The following is a 23,705-nucleotide window of genomic DNA, read 5'->3' as shown; positions in this document are numbered from 1 at the left end:
TAACTAAGGGATACGGCCGACAAATTTCTCAATTTGCAGATTAGACAAAGGTCAACTCCAGCTTAATCTGCTGCCGCGACAGGTCAGGAGACAGAGTAGCTCATAAACAGTGTGAAATTAATAAAAGTATTTAGTATATTGTGTACACAGTTTTCCATGCCTGCAATCCGAAGAAAACAGAAAGGGGGGACCAAAAGTCTTCCAAGCAATTGCCAAGTATCTTCTTGGAAAAATCGAGATAGGAATGTAGTAGGGAAAAGTTAACAGTGTGTGAACTGTGAGGGATCAGATCTACCCTTCCCAAGGACAGGCTAGGGGCAGAGGCTTTCAGAATAGGCCTTTGCAAATCCATGCCCCGCCTGAACTCAAAGAACCAGAAATGAGACCTCAGTGGAGCTCTGCTGGTTTACAGTGGCCAAGGGTCTGGGTCTGCCACCCCACACATCATCCTTGGTACTTACAGCAAGGCACGGCCCATGTGGGGGTGGCAGAGATGTTATGGATGTTATTGGTCTTACTGGAGGAACTCCAGTAGAGATTTTTAAAGGAAACAAGAGAGATGCAGTCTTGTGCAAAAAGAGGTGGTAAATATCTGTGGTAAATATTTCTGCTTTATTTAAACCTCCTTTCAAAACACATTTAGAGCTTAACAATAGGCTTCATATTTTGTTCAGGATTCAAATACATGTTTTCTTCCACTCCACCCAATTAAGGGTTGCTGGAGTTTCTGCCATTAGAAAATACTCTATTTTGTGCAGAAAAATAGCACAGCAGATTATGTTTGGGGCAGACTGTATTAGGTTATTTATGAAATTAAGACTCAGGAGCACAGCTTGACTTCTGGAAAACTGCACTCAAGAGTGAAATGTTATACCTCATGGCTTGTATAAACCAACAGCAAAGCACAGTAGAGGTTTCTGGCATACCTTTATCCCTCTGTCCTACAAAGCTTTGTGTGCCATTCCCATCCTCCACTTGACCTACAAGCTCCATGCAATCCTCCATACCAGGACCTCCTCTTATTTCCCAAACCTTCTACAGACCAGTTACCATTACAAGCAGGAGGCTGGCTGTCTTCTCAAACCCATTCACTCTTTGCAAACTGGATGGTGGAAAATGTCCAACTTGTCCTTGGGCACATCTGCATTGCCCAAGAACACATTGCATCACCACAGCAGCACAGTATTAAGCCTCAGCTACTCAGTCCTTCTGAGAGGCTTATTTTGTCCAGACAGGCAGATCATTGCATAAGCTCAGCTCACAAGGCCAAGACAGCACCTCCACAGAGTGTGGCGCTGCCCGGGATGGACGGACAGATGGCTCATCCATACTGCACTGCTTGCTACTGCCTGGTCTCAACTGCCCCGACATCTCAGTGACATCTCTCTTACCACTTTCCCGTTCTCTCTGTATCTGGAGATCCTGCTTCTCTCTCCATATCATCTGCAGCACTCACATCTGCACTGCAGCATTTCTGCTGGGGCCAGGCTCCCTGGGAATACCGACCCCACATCACACTCTGCACCTTGTCCTCTTATCACAGCATTTGCCAGAGGGAGTTTCTCCTGAGCTAGTCAAGGCCTGAGGAACGCAAAGTCAGTACTTGACAGCGAAAGGACAGTCTGCATCACACCATCTCACGCACAGCACCTTTGGGGTCCAGCACGCCCGCTTAGCTCCCCTCATGCAAGCAGCTACTAGCTGAGATAGATAATGGTGCTTCTTTTTTCTTTCCTGCCTTGCTAAAATGTTGTAACGACCCCATGGTGAGCAGAACAGCAGGAGAAGTGCACATTGCTCATGGAAATTAAACCAGAGAATAGACAAGCCAACCCACAGCAGGAGAGATGTGGCAGCCCCAAAGACTTGGTCTCCTCCCTTTGCCTTGGTCCAAACCAGCCGGTATGAGCTGGGTCCCACCACTGTGCAACTGGAGTAACCCTCAGAGAGAGCAGATTCGTGGCCAAACACCTTGTCCTCTGGAGAAATCAAGATTTCTCAAGCGTTAATCGAGTTTTCCACCCGTGAGCTGATAACACAGCCTGTGAGCAAACAGCAGCACTTTTGTCACTACCTTGCCTTTATTCTATTATCACCACCCATCCACACAAAACGCTACCGGCAAAAAGTGCTAGCTCCAAGAGACAACCGTTATTCATCTCTGAGTATCAGGAAAAGAGAGAGAAAGACAGGAAAAAAGCCATCCACGCAGGTCTTGAACATGTTAGCACTTGGGATGATGGGTGGTTGTCCCCATTTCAGTTGCTCAAATTGCCTAACAGAAAACTCATCACTGCCTTCACCTTTCTCCTTAGCTTCAGTCCAGCTTTTCATTCCTATAAAACAAGGAAACACTCCATGCCAGCTTATTCCTCCTTGAAACCAGCAGCATCTTCACCAGTGCAAATCTCCGCTTTACTCTGCTAAAAACTGGAGTTTGTAGCACAAATATGGGATATGGGATCTCCCTGCTGCACTGCCAGGATTGAAGATGGGTGAGATATGGGGGCTCACTAGCTCATTTGGTGGAAGATCAGACTTGATCAACCCTAATGGTTGGAAGTTTCTGCCAAATTCAGACAGTAATTTTAGCTAAGAAAAAAGATTTTGTTGAAAAGACTTGCATTTACTGCACATTGGTTGTGGCAAATTGCACTGCAGTTTGTTTATGTTCAAACAGTGTCTTTTGCCAAAGCTGACTTTTCATAAAAATAGTAAATAGTTTCCAAAGTGAAGTGAAAGGAATTGGCAGGGAAAAAATTGAACACCTGGGATTTAATAAAAATGACTTTTTGTTTATTTTTTGTTTTCCTGAGGAAACTGAAAATTCCTTCTCAGGCTGACCTGCACAAATACATATATTTTTAATTCATTAATTCAGTCTGTGATCCAGAAAGAGAGAAGGGACTTACTCAGCAGAGCAACAAGACACCCAGCTGGGCTTGAGAAGAAACCCAAGACCTTTGTTGGTACAGAAGTTCCTTGAGGGCCAGCAGCTAGCTTTTAAAATAGCCCTAATCACCTTTATATTTATAATGGGATAACAGGTGGAAGTGGTCAGGAATAGTAGGTAGAAGCACAGCAGAGAAAAAGGTGATATAACAGAGGCTTGAAAGTCACAGAATCACAGAAATATTCAGGCTGAACAGGACCTCTGGAGGTCTCCAGTCCAACTCCTGCTCAAAGTAGGGGTATTTCAAAGCTAGCTCAGGTTGCTCAATATTTTCCTTTGGCTGAATAGAAGGAATAATCTCTTCTCGACTCACTGGCTTTGGTCTTGCTAGTACAGCTCACGTAGCATAACCCACTCACCACCAGAATCTTTGCACATCATTCTGACAAGACAATTGCACCATGTGTTTGCAATGTACACATGTATGTTTGCATGAATAAATGCATTATTCAGATTATGCTAGCAAAATTCTCATGAATTTTAAATTAATAAAGTCCAGTAAAATCCTAAGAAGGACCCTAAAAAGTTCTATTCACTCCCTGTGTAAGAAGTGATTTGCTTTCAGTGCCCCATAACATAGATTTTTGGCCTTCTTTCAGTGATCCACATGTCACCAGGGGAGGACCAGGTCTGTGATGAGTAGGGTGACTCAGGGCTGGAACAGGACAGCAGAGTCTGGAGCCCTCCTGGGTATCACACACCCACAACCATGCCACATCCTCTCCCCTGCTCCCCATAATATCAGGCTCTCAGCGGGTGGTGTTGCACCTGGGGGTTCTTGAAATGCAGCAGCATCTTGTGTTACAAAGGTGATGTCCAGCTGGATGGGAGCATCACTTGGATTGGAGGATCCTCAGGATATCTTCCAGAGATCTCCATGGAAAGGCCCCAGGTAGAAAATGGAAGAAGAACTTCTCCAAATTCCTCAGAAATTGTATTTTTACCCCATGGGATAGTGACGTTAGATAATAGTCCCACTCAAACTCCAGCATTTGAATTTCAAACTGGATGGAAGTTCTTCCCAATCTTGCATACAATTAAATGAAAAAATACCCACAGTTCAACACCACTTCAATGGCATGTCTTACAAACATAAGTTTGAGACCATTGATTTGTGAAAGAAACCCCAAACATTTGGTATGAAACACATTCACTGCTAATTGAAGCTATTCAAGGTTATATAAAATGAATACGTCCCCTTATAAGCGTGGAAAACAATGTTACCGCAAAGCCATATAACAAAAATCTAGGGAGCTATTTAAAAAATAGATTTTGTCCTCTGCTTATCAGAGTGGTTGATGCGGGAACGTGTATGTTTACAGTTGAAAACATATAATAACGAAATATCCAGCAATGGCCAATTTTCATACACTCTTTCTCTTCTTTGCCTCCTTTTATTTCTTTGAGCTTTTCCCTGCTCTGCAATATTAGACAGGGGCCTGAATCTCTCAAGCAGCAAACCTTTCACTGCATCACCAGCAACAAGCAGAAACTAAGAAAGCTGATTCCAGTCAATGCTCAGCAGCAAGATTTTGCTGTGGTAGGAACATAAGCTAAAATTTTCTAATCATGGGTGCCTGCAGTTTGCTCCTCTAAATAAAATCCTTTCTATAATAGGGCTGTAGCATTCTCAGATGCCAACAACTGAAAAAGGAGTTAGGTGTTCCCAGCACTTCAAATTCTCAGGCCATTTAGGTTGAGTCAGCAAAGCACAGAATATCCAGCTTATTTTAAGCATGCACAGAGTTCTATCTGAGACCTTATTTTTCTCCTTACATGCAAAGGTCTGTAAATATTGACAAATATGAAAACTGGGTCTTCATATTTTATAAGAAAAATACTAGTCCAATCAAAAAGGAAACAACCTTCCAGCACTGCTCCTTCCAGATGTTTTCCAAAACATTCTCAAGTTTTTCTTCTCAAATGTGTGCTATCTGCATGCTGAAAGACTGTCACGATCCCCTCTTGTTTATCCATGCTCAGCTTCGGATTCCCAAGCCTACTATTTCTTTCCCTTTTTTCTTACTTAATCTGTCATTCCTTTGGCCAGTGAGTAGAATCTATTCAACAAACAGTATTGTGTTTTTGGAAAGAATTTGCCTTTTATTATGTTTGTGGTTCAAGGGGTTGTGACTGGCTTGGCAGTGGGGTTTGAAAGGACAGCTTCTTAATAATTTAAACCAACACATAGACCAAGGAATTTTGGAAATATTCATGCCACCAAGATGAATTTACAAAATTCACTTGAATTGGGAAATAATCGTCAATGTTTGGAGGAATCTTTGCTGGGATAGAAAATGAGTGTGTTGTACCCGTGGAGTCACTATCCAAACAGATAAACTCTCACCTTTGTACCATATTAAAAATATCTGTAACCTCAGGGATCAAGTAGGTCAGGTATCCTGGACTGTTGCAGCTGTACTGACCTTTACAGCATGAAAAATGGAGATTATTTTTCAATCCAGGCAGCTCACTGACTCTATGTTACATCAGCAGCAGCCTTTGCTGCTGAGCAGAAGGAAGATCACATATGTTGTATTTTATATTGATGAAACAGAGTTTTAAATCCAATGAAAAGGTACTTCAGAGAAGGCTCTTCTGAACTCTGTGGTAGCTGAATGCTTTAATGAGATTGTCAGGAAAGATAAAGTCTTTTTTCCCCAAACTTAATAAACAAACTTTTTTGAAAAATTATTGCAATGGCGTACCACAAATGATAAAACTACCAGTGTCCTTGCACGGTGATCTTTTGTGGACCTTGTGATTCCCCATTAATGCTGCATGCAGGACGAGACCCAGAGACCAGGAGAAGATGTGGCATTGGAGCAAGTATATTGGAGCTGCAACACCCACTCTTGTTCTGAGGTGAGAATTACAGCCACACTAACACCCAGGAGAAACCTAAACATACAAGAAATGAAAAAAACCCCCAAGTCTCTAATTTACAGCAGAACTAAGAAAGCAATTGAATCGGCCTTTTGTGAAGCTGGTTCCGACTTCACCTAATAAATTTTCCACAGCTGGACACATACAAAGCTGCCACCCAAATATCTCACAAGTGAATCTCAGTGTTATGTTCTTAATTTTGGTAGAGGGGATGACACAAACATTCTTCAGTGGCTGTTACAAGTTTATATGATTTTATATTAGGTAAATCCATATCTCATTTTCTGTCAATGCTTGAGAAATTATTTTTTTGGCAAAGAAATGTTTGCCAAGGCCAATGACAAACGTGTATGTATCAGCATCAAGAGAAAATAAGCACTGAAACTGGCACAATCAAGTATGTATAAAAGATGTGTTTGCTCATTCTCCCAATCAAGGATGCTCGTTAAATAATCATGTGACTCATAAGAGGCTACAATTAAGCAGTACAGCTCACATTTCAAATATTCATGTTCAGTCTATAGTACCCAAATACAAAGGGAATAATTTCCAAATTTGGTTCATGAGTTGGTCTGAGGAAACACTGTTTGCTCATTGATATTAACACAGCTGGGAAGAGGTGCTACACTTCTCAAAACTACTTTCTTTGATTATTTCCTCAGCCTTTGAGAAGGTCAGAAAATCCAGTTAAAAGAATTGGCTGGAAAAGGTAATTTCAGTAAATTTTTTGTCCAATTAATACTTTTCCCAAACAAATGTATTTTTGTTTTGGAAAACTTTGAAACCAAGTGTCAAATATTTAACATTTCTTTTTTTTTTCTCTGATGTCATTCTTACTGCTTTCACCATTTCATCAGAGGGCAATAGTGACTCTGCACACAACCAGTGCAGTTACCCATGGCACTGAATGACAGTGGCGATCCCAAGGTCAAAGCAGAAGCTGAACCAGCAGCTGTACAAAGGCATTACAACCTCACTCCAGAGAGGATACACCTCAACAAACACACCCCAAACACCCTTGCAGGGTGTCAGGGTGTATTTCTACAGCTCACAACTACCCAGCTGAGGCAGCTTCCCCTGTAAGATGCTCCAGATACCTCTTGCCCTGACTCCCAGCATACTCCCATAGTCTGCTCTGGCTTTTGGTACCAAATATTTTACAAAGGTGTTTAATAAGATGGGGCACCAAGACTGACTGAGGAGCCTCGCCAGCAGCACCTGCGCTGCCTGAGCATTTTGCTTTCAGCATAAGCTGTCTGCTCTTTAGGTGACTCGCAGCACGCCGTGGCTGTATTGCCCTCCACCTTCTCCAGCTCAGCCACCAGTTTTCCATGTAGTACTGGGTTTTACACTTCACTGAAACCCAGTCAGAAAACAATCGGTATCTTACTAAAGTAAACTATCATGATTGTCTTCACAGTCCACATTTATAAATCAATCATGCATTTTTCCCATTTTTCTTTTACCTTAATGTTCTTAACAATACTAATTAGATCAAATTAATATGCCTGTACTTGCTGTATCTTTTTCCCTTTCCTACTTCCTTGGATGCAGGCACTATGCTGTCAATCTCCAACTATCACTGCACACTTCATCTTCTATAACTTGTCCCTGCCAAGCCTGCATTTATTAAAAATCCTTTTTATTACTCTTTTATGCTGAAGATTGCTCTGTTAGTCCAACTTAAGCCATTGAATGCTATGTTTAGGTTTGTCTGCAGGAGTCAATTCGCCCCCTCAAGGAAAGCATGGCTTTTCCTGCAAAACAAACAAAAAGCTATTTTTCTTTAAAAAAATAAATCATTACCATCACAAGACACTGAAATACAAAAATATCAGCCATTCCTACTTTTCTGTGACTCATGGTTGGTGCACACTTTCAAAGGGTAACAGAAGAAGCTGCTGGTTTGAACAGAACAGGGACTAAACTAAGATGAGAAAAGAAGAAATTAATGTATTTCGTGCTGCCATCCCTCACGCCAGCTTATAAAGTCCTCCAAAAATAGGGCCAGAAAGGCTGAAAGACATCACCTAGCTCATCACTGGCCTCAGGCAGCAGTACCACTTCCTACATCATCTGGGCGATGTCCCTCTGCACTGCCCATACAGCCCTCCAGCAATGGAGCTGCAGCCACCCCACCCCCCAGCAACCCGTGTTTGTCTGTCCAACATGTCTACATCTCTGAAAGCTTTTTCCAAATGACTAATCTGAATCTCTTATGTTTCAACTGAAGCCACATCCATTCCTGCCCACCATGGACCTGAAGATCAGGTTAACTCAGGCTCTTCACTTGGGCTTTCGTGTACTTAAAGACTGCTCTTTTTCTGTACCCCGGCGATTCTCTCCTTTAGCTGAAACAAACCTAGTTCTTTAAATCTTTCCTCCTCGATCATGTTTCCCAGACATCTGATCACCTTGGTTGCTCTCCTCTGCATTGCATGACTTTCTGCATTGCTCCTGAAGTGTTGTGCTCCAGACTGGACACCACACTCCTCCCCAGGCCATTTGCTGCATCATGCACACAAAACCCACGTCACCATATCTCAGCATGGCATTTGCTGGTTAGCAACAGCAAAACAGCACAAACTTTGCAGCCTACTGTGGCTTGCATTTGGCTTGTGACCCTCAACACCCCAGTCCTTCTCTGCTGGACTCATCTGTGGTTTCCTATCCTGTGTTTATGAAGTTGGCTCTTCCTGAGGAAATAACCTGTCCCTGCTGAAACCCTTCCTATTTATTCAGACCATTTATACGGATGGCCAAGATCATTCTGAGTTTTCATGGTCTTCCTTGTAGCTTCCCAGTGCAAGATGTAGGAGCTGGGAGAGGTCAGCCAGTCTCCAAGGGTATGGAGAGCAAAGCCAGCACACTGGGTCCCGCTGTGGCACAGCAGCCCTCCGGGCATGGTGAAAGGTTGAACAAATTTGTCTCTGCCTTGAAGAATGGCAATTTTGTGCCCTTCCAGTTGAGTAAATGAAATAATTGAAAAAGTAAAATGCATTCAAAATCTTTTTTAAAAAGAAATTATGTTAATAGTGCCAACTAAACAAAGAGTGGGGGGAGATGGTTTTGCTAGGAAAGTCTGCCTCCAGAGCTCATGAACACAGGAGAAGTGGACCAGAAGGCACCTGCTGAGCTTCTAAGCTTAACCTCCCTACCACTACAAGCATCACATTACCTAATTTCCTCCATAAACTGATGAGATATCCATCACTTCAGAAATCCAAACCCTTGAGAGTAGCCTGGATTTCTTCTTCTTGCTATTCATTTTTCTCTCCATCGTGACTTCCTCTCCTCCCTAGCCTGAATGCTCCTGTCCAATTTATACCATTTTGTCCTTGTGCCTACACTGACTTTTAGTGTAGCTCATTTCTCCTGTCTGTTTGCTCCAGGCACCGGGAGCAAACACCCCTTTCCCTCTCCACTTTGTTGGACGAGGTTAGAAACCAGTTCCTCTAACACATCTTCTCAGAACTGGCTTGTACCTGGCACAGCAGAGAAGTTGTGACCAGAAACCTGAGCAAGCAACACTGCAGGCAACATGGTGTTTTGCTCACATCTAGCTTTTTCATTTCGAAAGGCCACAAAAGCCTGGGGCATCTGGTGCTGGGTGCAGGCAGGAGCAGAGGACTCCTTGGAAACCTTAGATCTTACCTGCTCTGGCAGTTGCCGCCATCCAGCTAAATGGGTCTGAAATTGATTGAAAACTTCTGGAACAGCCCGGTTTTCTTCTAAAATGCTGAATAAAACACACAGCACAGCAAGGCTGAGGAAGCAGTCACCATTGCACCTCCAAGTGCAAGGTCAGGAGAGGGAACCTGATGGCTTCTAAAGTCTTCACTTCTCGCTGACAGAGGAGCCTGCACTACTTTCCTGATCACACAGAGAAGCAGAGGGCATTTAAAAAAAAGGTTATCTTTTATAGAGCCTACGAAGAATGAGTCAGATTTGCTATCTTCACTGGCTTTCCTTGCTCGGCACCAGTAGGCAAGTAACATTTTTAAGTGAGTAATGGGAGAGCACTATATAATTGTTTGAATCCAAGGACACTGGGCAGCTGCTAGGTTGGGGAAAGCTGATAGGTGGTGGCAAAGTCATCTTCCATAAAGAGAGAGGAACCTGCTTGGTATTATAGTTCAGCAGCAATTAGATGGGCTGGACCAGGAGGCAACTTATTTTCACCAGTGACAGAGAACCCAGGTCACACTCCTGGTGAGTGCAATAAATAGGTGCTAACAAATCCTACTTGCTAGTGCACTAGCTCTCAGATTTAATGGGTATTTTCAAGCTGAGAGTAAAGTGTGTTGATGTCGTTGATCTTCAGACAGCAACGACAAAGAATAAGTTGTAAATGCAGGGTTGAAATTAAGCATACTGACTGCGGTTGTTTATGTTTTTCCTGATGTTAGCTGAAAGTGGAGCTATTGCAAAAGAAATTCTGTCCCCTGGGAAAATTTCATATTATTTTCAATTTTCTTTTCATCTCAAATCAAGCGGAAACAGAAAACCTTTCTATGGAAGAGAAAGCTCCACGGGAAAAATGTTTGGAAATGTTGAAACACGTTGCTTCAGCAAATTTAGCAATGTCAGTAGAGACTACAAATAACACATGGTATTCCCTCTATGTTGTTCAGCTGGAAGGGTGAATGCCTTTACAAAACATAACTAAGAATCCTTAATATGAGTTTAAAAGTGAAAAGCAGGCGGAAAAAAACCAGCTATCTTCATGCACCTAAGTAAAAATAGCTGTCCTACATTTTTCAGGAGAGAGCAATGACTTTTTGGAGTCTCAGCCTGAGAGGCCCCACAAACTGAGTCACTGATGATAAAGCTGAGACCCGTTTGGAGCAGCCTGGGCCTCAGCAGACCCAGACCTAGTTCAAATGCAGCTGCTGGGACTATTTGTAAGACCCTTTACTCCATTGTCCATCAGTTGTCCCATCAGCAAAATAGTAATAAAGGCATCTACTTCCTTACACCTCCCCAAAATGCAACCTGAGGAGCACGAGCTTAGTCTTGCATTCTGCACCTTTCACTGTCTCTTGGAAAGCAAAGGATGATGTTGGCAGAGAGCTGGCCAAGAGAAAGCAAATAGAAACCCAGAGACATTATAAAGCAAGTCTCCAAGTACTACAGTCTTGCTAAACTCCTAGTTCCAGTAAATACCAAAGACACAAGTGGGTTATGAGCAGGGAAAGGGGAAAACTGACCCCTAAGAAAATGCTGGAGGATGTGACATTTCCATTTCCAAGATGTTGCTGATATGCTGAAAAATCCCTTTTCTGCCCATTTAGAACAGCTGGAACTTCACTAAAATCAAACCCTCCCCGTGAAACATTTTTTTTGCAAATCAGCACATTCTGCAGCACATTTTTCCTGCCTTGGCAAGGAGGAAGGCGTCAGGAGTTACCACCCAGCTGTGATGATACCTTGTAGGAACAGTCAGAAGAAATTCCTGAAATCCTTATTGCTGAAGCTCAGGCTTTGACCGATATAGCAGAGGGACCATGTCCACTCGCTGCTAGCAGCTGCAGGCAATTATCTGCAGGCTGAGATGGGAAAACATGTAACATATTTTATGCAGATGTCAGACTAAGAGAACAAGTAGTAGAAAAGGGAGCGACCAAAGCTGCACTTCTGGGACCAGTTCACAGAACTGTGTAGAAACAGTTTGAGATTCATCCTGTGCAGATCACATTAGAAATTATCTTGATGACAAAGGAGAAAGAAACGAAGCTATTCTGTGCACTTTCCTACTCTTTAGGGTGCAATCAGAGCACATCTTCAGCATTGCTATTAGCATTCCTCCACCAAAGAAACCTCAGCAAAGCATTGAGCTCACATTTTCAAAGATGATGCTGGAAAGCTTCCCAGATTATATATTTTCCTCTTTAATTTATACCTCTGAGGATAATGCTAATCAAGGAGGCAGTGAAAGTGGTGAAACATCCTCGGACCCAGGTTGATTTATTAACAGTGGTTGCATTATTCTCACTTGGAGAACGATGCTAGTATCCCAAGCTTCCGGAAAAAAAATCTTGTTTGCTGGTAGGTTATCAAATACAAGCTGACAATGTACTTGCACAGCAGATATGCATAAGTGCATTGCACAGTATGATTCATCTTCAAAACATCTAGCATGCTAGATGCTCGATTTAAACTAGGTTACAAGAACGATTCATTAAAAAGCAACAGCAGAGAGAGAGGGGGGGAAAAAAGAAGCCCAAACTCTGAAATCTCCTACCAGGAATGATATATTTTCTTCTCACTCTTTGTTCAGCCCTCTCTCCTCAGGTTGCTTTTGAATAGAGTTTGGATGGCATAGGGACGGACAACCATGTAAAAGTACATGGAGCTAGACGAATATTATAAATGCCATCTTCATGGCCTGGCAGATCTACCAAATATTCCAGGGATTATACATGGTCTGTTTACCACGTTCAAAGTGAGAGCAGATTGCATATATTTTACACAGCATAAATCCCCAAGCCTGTCTCCTTAGCTCTGACCTGAACTTCTACCACACAGCAACTGAATTATAAAGGCTAATGTCAGAAAGACTTTGGAAGAAAAAAAAAATTCCAAAAATGGCAACTGGCTTTTACTATGATAGCTGCTCAGATGATCCACCGTAATTTCCAGTGGTATTTTTTAGAGCAGGAAAAAGAAAAGAAAAAAAAAAAATGTGCATGACATGGCAATTCTAAAATAGAATAGAGAACTTTGCAGGCCAGAATTTAAATTTATGTGTATTTGGAATAAATGTCCTACTATAAAACCAAATGTGGATACAGTACATTTCTAAACTGCTGCCAACCAAATCAGGGGAAACATATGAATTGATTTGGGAATAATTTGAAAATATATACACTGCTTTCTAATATTTTGACTATTTTTTAAATATTATTTTAATCTGTGTATCTCTTGTTGAAAGATTTTCTTGTCTGAAGGCAAGTTTCTCAAAAAATTGATATTTCAGGAACTTTGGTCCTTTTTCCTGGCATCAGCGGAGACAGGTGCGCATTTTCAAAGGGAGAGTTCCTATTTCACCCATATGAAAGTAACCCACTTTTTAGTCAGTGACTCCACATCTGTGCATGCGACCAATTATTTGCCTGCTTGACTTTTCAATCCTGTATGCAACATACCCATGTTACACACACACGAAACTTTTTAAGTAGAGAATTAGATACCACCTACTAAAGATCTACTCCAAATTGTTCAGTGATGTAAAAATCCTATTTTGCCTGTAACCAAGATGCCACTTACCAGCCGTTTTGATATAAGGATTTCTGCTTAGTGAAAGTGATAAACAGAGCTACTGCACAGAGGATCCAAAATCTTATTTTCTTTCATAAACAACATGTTCAGAAGAGGTTGACTCCTCTGGGACTTCTGATTCTCACTCATCATCTTGGAGCTGCACCTTTGGGCCCAACGCCTTTCCTACAAACTAATTACAGTCCGAGAATCACAGATTATATACACAGACTTTCAGGATAACCAGGAGGCTCTGAGAAATCAATTCTATATTCAACCACAGTGATACTTTTGCTAGAGCAGTACAGAAAACAGCAGTAGAGAAACGTGAATGCTGCATTATGACTTTTTTAAAGAACTGCAAAAGCTGCAAAAGAGAGGAATCAGCCTTAGGCTTAGGTCAGCCCCACGTCAAAGGCAACTGTCTCAATTAAAGTTTAGTGCACAGCAATATTGCAGTTTAGAGCATCTATTTGGTCAATGATGTTTACCGAAGATATAAACCTTTGTAATAAAAAGGAACGAAAAAATCAGCAAAGTGACAAACATGGCACGTCCTAAGACAGAGATAAGCACTAACCAGAAGATGAAAAAATGGTGAGCAAAATTGGCATACATGTTTTTATAACTTTTATAAGGGATGGGAGAAGGCATTTCCCTTTTTACTACAATCAGTCTGCAAATAACATGTGATTACTGTTCATACCATACAGCTACACCTGCACACAGAGCAGTTAAGCCTCCTGTTCAGCTGAAGTGCACATTTAATTTCCAGTGTGTTGCATTGCGCTTCATTGCTGAAGTCAACAGGAATGAAAATATCCTGAAATGCAAAACATGTCCTACGCATATGAGCAGCAAGTGCATCTCTTTTGCCTCTAAATTAAGGACATCAAGGGAAAGACCTAATTAAGACTTATTGGCATTCAGACCCCCCTGTACATCAGTAGTCACTGGAGAGATGGGACCCATGAAACCTCATTACACCCTCCCACAAAGCACAAGGGGATGCTGCTCCGTAGATCAGAGCGGAGGCGAGACGCTGTGACCTCCGGGTCTGCCTGCTGCAGGTTTTCAGCTCCCACCCTGGCTGTGGCCTCGGTGCACGTTCCTTGCACAGGGAGGGGGATGCCACTGACCCAAATGTGGGTGAACACCCACACAGTGGTGGCAGACTTAGAGTGACTTTTAGGCTTTGCTCAGGATCTAGCCCTTTGCCCTGCCAATGAGCTTGGGATTAACAGCATTTCCAAGCAAAGCTGCTCTGCTGGCTATGTGCGTGTTGGGACCTATATGGTGTGAGGGGGTCCCCACCTCCCTGGCATGCAAAATGCTGTCTTTTGGTGGGTGTAGGCATCTTCCCTGCGTCAGCCTTGCTATCTCCAAGTTGATGGGCACGATTAGGCCTGAAAAAGGCAAAACTCCCTCGCTGATTGCAAGCCATAAATGCAGTCTGTATCTCCAATTCCTTTACAGGTACCCTCAAGTGCTTTTAGGAGCAGGGGCCAGGCCCAGCAGAAGAAAATCAGTACAAACTCTGACAGCTCGGGCTGTCTGCAGTGCCTCTCTGCACAGCTGTGCTGCAGAGGCTGCACAGGGTGAGGATTTTCAGGCTCTTTGGTTGGGGATGTTATTCAGATCTAGCAGCGAGGAGCTCCTGTCCAGCCCCATGACCAGAGGCCGTGCCCTGACACCATGGTTCCTCCTCCTCAGCCATGGGGTTCACCCAGGGATGCCTGCATGTGCACTCAAGACACGGGCTGATATTTGCACAGAAAAAAACCCCAGAGACAAGAGAAGCACAAGATCCCCAGGGGCTGGGAGCAGGAAGGCTTCCAGCCTGACAAGGCTGCCCCATACATTTGCTTTTTACTGGCTATGGTTAACAAGCCCTTCAATGTCTTTAAAGCTACCAACAATAAATCAGCTGCAGTTAATAAATTCAGCACTGCTGAAAAATAAGACATAATTCATGTTCTGAATGGCAAAGTAAAGCTTTGAGCTGACATAACTCTGCGGTTCTGCAGAGTCACTCCGGCGCAAAAAGCATCCTCCCATGAGCATCCTCCCGCGCTTCATCCTCACCTGTACCCAAGCAAACGCCCCGCTGCAGCACTGCATCCGGGATGGGAGTCACTGCTACACGAAGGAGATGTTGGGAATGCTGCAGCTGTTAATGGCAATTGTGTCAAAATAATCTCTGAAGAACCAGCTACCTTTTCTGATATGAGATCTCATGATAATTGAAGGCTGTATCAAGGGCAGGTGTCTCATTACAGCAGTGAAAGAAATATTCAAAGAACTCTTTCAGCAGCTGTTATTTAAATAAAGATGGAAAAGCCCACTTTTAAGGAATATTAAAGTATAAAGCCAATGCTTATGAGATAACACTTTAATATTTGAAAGAGACAGCCTTATGAAGGCAATAGTAATTTCCAACAATTTTTAGTCTCACCTGGACACACACAATAGATCAAAATAAACAACAACATTATAATGATTTTCATTCCAAGTTTTCAATGGCTTTAAATGTTAATTTTCACAGTGCTGTAATGAGATAGATAAGTGCTGGTGCCTCCATTTTATGGACAAGTGACCTGAAGCAGTCTGGTCTAATGGGTAATAAAGCCAATTTATCCATGATATATCTTCTAATTCATTTATCCCTAAATTCAGCAAAACACATGCTCACCTTTATGCACATGCTTAAGACCATCCTAATTTTTTAAAGCACTTAAGAATGTGCTTATGTTCCATATAATTAGGGTCTTAAATACTTTATTGAAACAAGGAGGACTGAAATAGGTGATTAAGGTCCTCTCTATTTCAAGTCTTGTCTTGCAGGTGAGTGCCAAGAATTTATTCTCACTGTTGAAGGTACAGGGTTTCTTAGAGGAACAGGCTGACCATAAATCAGAAGTGTCTTAAAAAACCAGAATACTACATGTGGGGTGTGTTCCTGCGTGCTGAATCATGCCAAGTCTACAGCAGCACGTATATTTACTTTCCCTAAAATAGAAAACTAATTACAAATAATGCTTCATTACTTGAAACATGGTTTGCTATGTGATAGCCTTCTTTTCTTTTGAAAAAAACAACAAACAACCCAAGAAAAACAAGAACCCCCAGAATTTTGTAAGCAGCCTTGATCTGGCAGTAAGAGAACACAACATGAAAAACAGACACAAGGACATAAATGCAGTATTAAAAATGAAAAAGGTTTAGTGTGTGCTTGGCCCATTTTAGAGGTACCAACAACTTAGGAGGGAATGTGAGGCAAATTCCTAAGAAGTCACCCATTTAAAAACCTCCATTCCCTGTTGATGATGTGGACCTGCAGCACAACTCCTTGGGTATTTCAGGAACTTTGAGCTAAAACGCATGCACGAAATAGGTAGGTCTTGAGGCCAAATCAGGTCTCAGGGCCTAAAGCAGAGCCAAACGGTAGTCCTGAGCATCGCGGGTCAATCCAGGCCACACAGTTGGGCCAGCATCCTTTCGTGGGACAGTCTATGAAATCATGATAAACAGAGCTATGGGATCTGCCCAAACTTCTCCAGGAGGACTGAGCCAGAGGCAGCACACGGGCGTTTGCTGCGGTCACTATCACCAGGCAGACTGAGGGCACATGCTGAGTGTGCATGTACTGCACACTACAGTTTTGGAGGGGGAAATAAGGTGTAAGACATGTCATTGAATGGCATTTCTAGAGCTGCAGAAAAAAGGAGGCAGATGTGCCTCCCAGGACCTTTAGAACAGTGAACCACCCAGCCCAGGGGAGACTTGCAGCCCAGGAAATCCTGCAACACAAAAAACCCAATGCTTGGCGCAACTGGGATATCCAAAGCCTCTCCCCTCCATGCTGTTCTCCTCCTCCCCAGCCTCTCCTCCTCAGTTCCTTGCCTATAAATAAAACATTTCATTACTGAGCGATGAAGATTAGAATAAGGCAGGTGAGTCCCCCTCCCTGGTACTACTCTGCTCTTTCACCTGCCTCATCCTCTTCCTCAATCCATTTGCAGCCCTGAAGGCTGAAGAAATTTCATCAGCATGGAAGTCAAAGCGGGGATGGAGCTACCTGCATCCCTCTGGGGAACAGGGCAAAGACAGCTGCATTTTGATCTGTATAGAGCTGAGAACTAGATCTCTGTACAGATTTTAAACCAGGACATTTTATACACCTCCAATAGCACTTTTCACCCCCAGATGCAGAGCACTTGCTGGAGGAGCCCAACAGGAGCCATTGCTCCTACTTTACCCGAGTGGGAATGAAGGATGGTATTTCAATAGGAATTTTTTTAGATGACTAATTGTGAGCTGGGAAAAAATGGCCACTTTGTCAAGCTTCATGAGAATTACAGGAACAGAAGGATCCAAGAAGAAATCCACTGTGGTTCTATCCTTCTGCAAAATCTGCTTGCACTCACAAAACCCCAGAGAGTGGGGAGAGCCTCCACCAAATGATCTCAATCGCCTTCACTTCACACCAGTATGCCAGAGGTTTTGAAGGGAACACAGAAAAATTAAATTCAATTTTCTAAATCAGGAAAGACTAAAATGTCAATAATAGAATTGGCATGAATATGTACTCTTCCAAAGTGAGACTAAATCTGGCCTCAGTTGGCTAAATCTGAGCAAGATTGCCTGACAGTTGAGGACGTATTTCCAAACAGCTGCTTAGGCTCCCCTGTGGCCCATGCTTAGGTCAGTGAATCCACCCTATCAAGACTCCTTCTACAGCAACTTAATAAATCAGGTTTTGGATCTTGGCCTTTACAGTGCACATGGCCTTGAGCAGTACATTGCCATGGATGCTTAGGGAGGGGGACCTCTTGCTAAAGCAATACTTGGGAAGGGGTGGGAAGGCCAAATGCAGCAGGTTCCCCAGTTGCCCTGGGGAACCTGCTGCATTTGGTCGTGCTCTGAATTCTCCGAAAAGTGTCAGTGTCAAACCCAAGCAGTGCAGACATTCACGTTCATACCCACTTCTCTCCACTCAGGTGAACCACAGGGCTCTCAAGCTGCCTGAAAACCATTAAACACCTCTCTCATGTTGAGGTGTAAAGCTGCCAGTAACTCACCCTCTCCAGTAACTGGAAAGAAACAATAAACCGAGATTTAGAGGTGAAGCGTTATCAGTACAAACACAGGCTTATGCTAGGAGCACCTCACTGCAGTCCCTTGCTGGCAGGGGGTTGGTGGGTTAGTTCATAGTGAGAGCATGTGGGTAAACAGCACACATTTTCAAGCTCGACCTCTACGAATCATGTGAATTAGAAAGGTTTTTTAAAAATGGCTTTACTAAAAGCACTGAGCCTAGAGAGTCTGTCCTTGTTACGGAGCAGCAGAAGCCAGGACCACTCACGGTCTTGTGTGCTACATCTACACCCAGCAGAGCATGAAACACTCCTGGGATTTGGTATCTCACTGCTCCTTGGCAGGCAGAGGCTGTTTCTCAACAAATCCGCCTCATCCAAGCAGCTTGTAGTTCCTCCTCCCCACCTTGCCTTGCTGGCACATACCACATGGGTGTGTTCAGTCCCATAATCATAGGACTTTTGTGCCACTGAGGCATCCCGGGGGAATCCCAACCAGCCTCTGGCTGCTGTTCCAGAAGGGTTCCCATAGGCCATATTTGTCATCCCGTTGTATCCCCATAGACACGTCCCAGTTATTAATGCCATCTCCTGTGGCACTGGCCACCTCTCCTTTGGGCAGCTGAATCCTACCTGCGACCTGTCTTTGGAGGCAGCTGGAAATGGGTCAGGATTGCCAGGGATGTCCTGACTGCTGTGGCCAGCCTGAAGGCAAAGAGCATCCTGGCATGAGTATCAGCAGGCAGGGCTCACTGGCAGCTCTCTCAGTCTTAGCTACATGGATGTAGGGGCTGCCTGTACCACTGCTGCCTGTAAATCACCCTACAGATACCCACAAATGCACTAGGCTGCATACAGCTTCCCAGATCCTGACACAGGAATCACCATTTGTATGAGTTCCCGCCCTTTTTCCCCTCTTTCCCCCTAAGCACACCTGCACTGTAGAGGTACAGTCCATTCTTACATTTTGCCATTTCTCTGAAGGAAACCATATGTATTTATCCTGGGAGATGCCTGGTAGCCTGTGTAATATTTTTGGAAATAATTCTTTTCAAGGAATTTTAATCACTGTTGATGTATAAAAATAAATAACAGAATATGTGACCAGATGGTGTGTTGGGTGACATGGGGCTCTCTTCACCAACATGCAACTGCTCACCAGCCTTTCAGGACTGCTTCAGTCTCCAGTCCTTGCAAGACCTGCCTGCAAGCTCCTCTCACCCTGAACCAAATTCATCTTTGGGAAGGAGAGAAACACTTCATTTGAGGGAGAACAGCATTTTCAGCAAATATAAAAGCAAGAGAAACTGCTTTGTCCCTGCCCAGAAGCTACTGGAGTCTATCTTCATTGTAGCTCTGCAGGAGGAGAAACAGATGTGGGATCTGCAGCTCCTTATTGCCCTGATTTTTCTTGAGAAATCTCTGAGCATTCCACTCCTCGTGGGAATTTTTCTGCAGTCCCAATCATTGCCGATTTTGGTTGATCTGAAGAACGGGGAGTGAAATCCATTTCTTTTCATCATTCAGAAACCACTCACAAGGTTTTGACACAAAGCCAGTTTGGCTCAAAGCCGGGCCCACGGCCAGCTTGAAAATATTCCCGAACCTTTCAACAATCCCTGGCTGGTTTTCAAACTTAAAACAAAAGCTGAGATGAGGGAAAGTTTGCAAATTTTTAGGTTGTATAAGAAAACTTCTGTACAACTTGTGATAAATTCCCACCATTTATTTTCAGTTATTTTCATGCTGGGAGAATCTCTCAGTCTCCAAACCCTGCTCTTGCCTCAAAGAGCATAACTATGTTTTTCACAAAAAAAGACTGCTCTGAGAGGTGTGGAGGAAGATATGGGATGTGTTGGGAAACTACCTGGAAAACATACTGTCCGGTTCACTCTTGTTTGGATGCATTGTTCCTTGTCTGAAGTGTCCCCAGGCACCCCATTGTGTAGGGAGTCTTTTAAGTTTATGGCAGTTGATAGCAGTGTTGTAAGTTGCTGGAGCTAGGTATCTCCCGCTGGGTCCATTCCTACAGCTTAGGAATACACAGGAATCCCCCTCTGAGCAGGAGAATTAAAGAACTTTCTGAAATACTTGACAGGTTTAGATATTCAGCAATATGACACACCTCTTATTCAGCAACTTAAGAATATTTAGTCACATGGACACACAGGGAAATTATTTACTTCCCCTGGTGAAAGGATCAGGAGCTGTAGCTGTTGAGGTAACGTGGAAAAGAAATACAGGTGCTGCAGCCACAAACAGAAAAGGAGACTGCGTGCGCAGGACTGCACTGGTTGGGATGCTGCTCTGTCTGCTGTGGTCAGCTAGACACACACAGCACCACATAACAGTTATTTTATTAAATAGGGAGAATAAAATGGGAAATGTTTAAAATATATTACTACTCTTACGATATTGCTAATTTGACAGACTGTCAATCCACAGCTAGCAAGCACCAAAAAAGATCTGTATTGCTCACTTTATCTCCACCTTGCCGGAGTTTGACACATGCAAACAAACATGTCTAAAGCCCCTTTGCAGAGGATTCAAAAAGCCAAAAAATATTTTTATTGCTTCTCTTTTTCCTTTTCTTTCTTCTTTCCTTTTCTTTCTTCCTTTCATTCTGTCTATTCTGCATTCTATAAGCCTGAATTTACAGACCAGGTTAAGCCTGAAAAAGCCTTCATTATATGTAAGCAGTATCACAGTCATTCAACTTAAAGGGGATTTACACAATTTAAGAGACCACCCCTCTTTGTTCTGTACATTAAGATTCAGCATGGCCATATTTTTATCCATCAGTGAATAACAAAAGCTCGCAAGATCCTTTCCTCCTTCTTCATGTCATTATACTGTTGAAGCAACCCTACCTGGGGACCTCAGTCCTGTCCCTCTTCACACACACACCCCCTGCACCTAGAACAGCCTTACATTACAAGCCATCTGCCTCTCTCCAGTAAAAAGTCACGTTTCACAACCTACCACTCAGATCAGCGAATGAGCAGCACATCAGCAGATTTGCTGCCTGCCCAAAGCTACAAAACAGCAAAACATTTCCCACATCAGCTGATGGGCGTTAGATCCCATTTTACTACTGAACTCAGTAGCATCAAGCAGACAGAAAAGCACCAGGGAAACATCCATGTTGAGAGCACACACATGCACAGCTGCACACTCAGACCCTGAAAAAAACATACAGATGGGTATGAGTGGAATAATACATGTAGTCACGCAGACTGTGTTGTTTCTGGCCAGCTACTCTTTGTGCTGATTGACTGGAGGGGATTAGAAAGGACTCAGCCCAAAAATGCAGTTCCTAATGCTCCTGCAGCTATTGCATAATGGAGACCGATTCCAGTCCCAAGCCCTGACCCTCAACTTACTCAAGACAAGTTTAATGCTGTCAGGCTGTATAATGGAAACATCTACTTCCCAGTGAAGAGGAGTCTAGACAGGACCCATCAGCTTCCCGAGAGCTCAGTTATTTGGTTATTTGAGTTCTTTGATAGGAAGCAATGGGAAAGAAAGTAGGGAAGTGTCACCAAGAAAGAAAGAGAGTCATTTTTCCCCAAACATTTCTACCGGGAGCTACTGGACACTGAAGGCTTCTGGGGTTCGTTAACAGATATACACCTGCTCTTAATACATCCACTAAAGAAATGAACTCTAAACCAAGGGAAATCAAGTACATCGCAAAAGTAAAATGAAAATCAATGAACTGCAGACCCTAGCTGAACTAAATGCACCTTAAGTGAAATGCACCTAAAAAGGCAAAAGGAGGAAAACACAGCAACTAAATAGTCCATGATTAAATGGACATGTCTCAAAAGCATGCAGAAAATACACAACACTTCAGAATAGGCACTCCATTAAAAGCTACATGTGGAAATAACAGAAGGGGCCATGCAGGAATTCCAGGTGCACGGGGAATATCTGAAGTAGCTCCTTTGAGATCTGTCACTCCAGATGTGTACAGGTGTACAACAAATGAGGACAGAGCCCCATCAAGTCAGGTGAAATAAAATGCCCTCTAACATTTGACTGAAATCTGGATGTCCAGTGCCTATCAAACTGCAAAGAGCTTTAGGGAACTTGGCTGGGTCTTGCATCCCCCCTCCCCCACATCAGCAAAAAAGATTATTTGCAAAGGCCGCAATTGCTCATTATTTTCTGTTTTCCTAGACGCACTCACTAACTCGTTAGTAATGTTTCCAAGCAGCCAAGCTGGGAGACGAACCAGGGAAGGGACGGGGATGAGACAACCAGGAGATGCTGCTGCCAGGCCCCCTTTGTTGAGCATCCCTGAGTACCCCTTGCCTTTTACCTGGGGATGCAGTCGCCATGGCAACGGGCGGGTGTTCCCTGGCGGAGCCGAAAACCAGCTGTTCCCGCTGCTGAGCCCCATCTCCATCCCGCAGCGGAGCCCCAGCTGCATACTGGTCCGCTCCATCCGCAGCCCAGTGCACCCCAGTGCCTGCCAGCAGCAGGTCCTGGGGGTCCGGCGGGGCTGACATGCTGCTTGCAAGGCAGCCGCTGGTCTCTGGCTCTCGGGCTGTGGCAGGAACCACCGAAAAAGCTGCGGTGGCCGCTGAGGGCTGGATGGTGCTGCGGCCGCGCTGGAGTCTGGCCGGCTGCGGAGACTCGGAGCCGCTGCTGCTGCTGTTGCTGTATCTCCACTAGCGCTTATTACGCAGGTGAAAATGGCTTGTTTAGTTGGAGCCTTCCAGCCCTTGCGTCACCCTGTGGCTGGCATATCACAGGGCAGGAATCTGCCAGCCTGGCTGCTGCTCTCCCCCGTTTAACTGCTTCAGCAGGGTAGGCATTGGCTTGTGTGTATAAGGGAAGAAATGCCCCCTTCGAGGCAGGCACACGCCCCCCTCTCCTGTCCTGCACTCCCCCACGCAGCACGCATCCCCCTTCCTCTGCATCCCCTCCTCTCTAGAGCATCCCACGGAGCAGCGCAGCTCCTCCTGCACCTCCAGGCTTGGTGGAGAGGGGAAAGACAGCCCACGGCGAAGCGCATCCTAAAAGCTCCCCATTCCCCACTCTCTCCACTGGCCCCCCAATCCGCACTCTGCTCCCAAGTACCTGGGTTTGTTTACCCAGTTGGCTCCTTTCTGTTTGCAGCCACACCAGAGAGATGATCACAGCTTATTGCATCTAAATGACACTTGTCAAAATAAACTCACAGCAGGTGTCTGTGTGCCCTTTTTTTTTTTTTTTTTTTTTTTTTTGTGTTGTGCCATTGTATTTGCTTGCTTACTTTCTCACAGAAGTAATGTGTTCTTAGAGGTGATGTGAACTGTCAGGGATCCTTGCTGTTTGTGAGAGCAGCAGTGGCATGAGATATAGCAAAGGTGAAAGTACAGGGCAGGATCTGTGACACTTCCCAGGTGCACTGGGGACCAGTATCCTTGCCATTCTTTCACAGATGAGGAGACAAAGTCAGGTAAATGGTATGGGATCATTCTTGCATTGCATGGAGCTCCGGCACTGACAGGTCAAAGAAA

General features: G+C 43.9%; 1 protein-coding gene across 1 annotated transcript in view; it reads right to left on the bottom strand.

Annotated features, from left to right (window-relative positions):
* The window catches only part of RTN1 (reticulon 1), a 120,368-nt gene extending 97,257 nt beyond the window's left edge, over window positions 1-23,111 (bottom strand). The window contains exon 1 of the mRNA XM_054828031.1: window positions 22,520-23,111. Coding sequence (XP_054684006.1) covers window positions 22,520-22,709 — 190 coding nt within the window. The 5' untranslated portion in view covers window positions 22,710-23,111. The remainder of the gene's footprint in view (window positions 1-22,519) is intronic.
* Between the last annotated feature and the right edge of the window lie 594 nt (window positions 23,112-23,705).

Source organism: Grus americana, chromosome 5 (genome assembly GCF_028858705.1).
Source record: "Grus americana isolate bGruAme1 chromosome 5, bGruAme1.mat, whole genome shotgun sequence".
In the NCBI taxonomy this organism is placed as follows: Eukaryota; Metazoa; Chordata; class Aves; order Gruiformes; family Gruidae; genus Grus; species Grus americana.
This window is presented reverse-complemented; position numbering and strand designations above follow the sequence as displayed.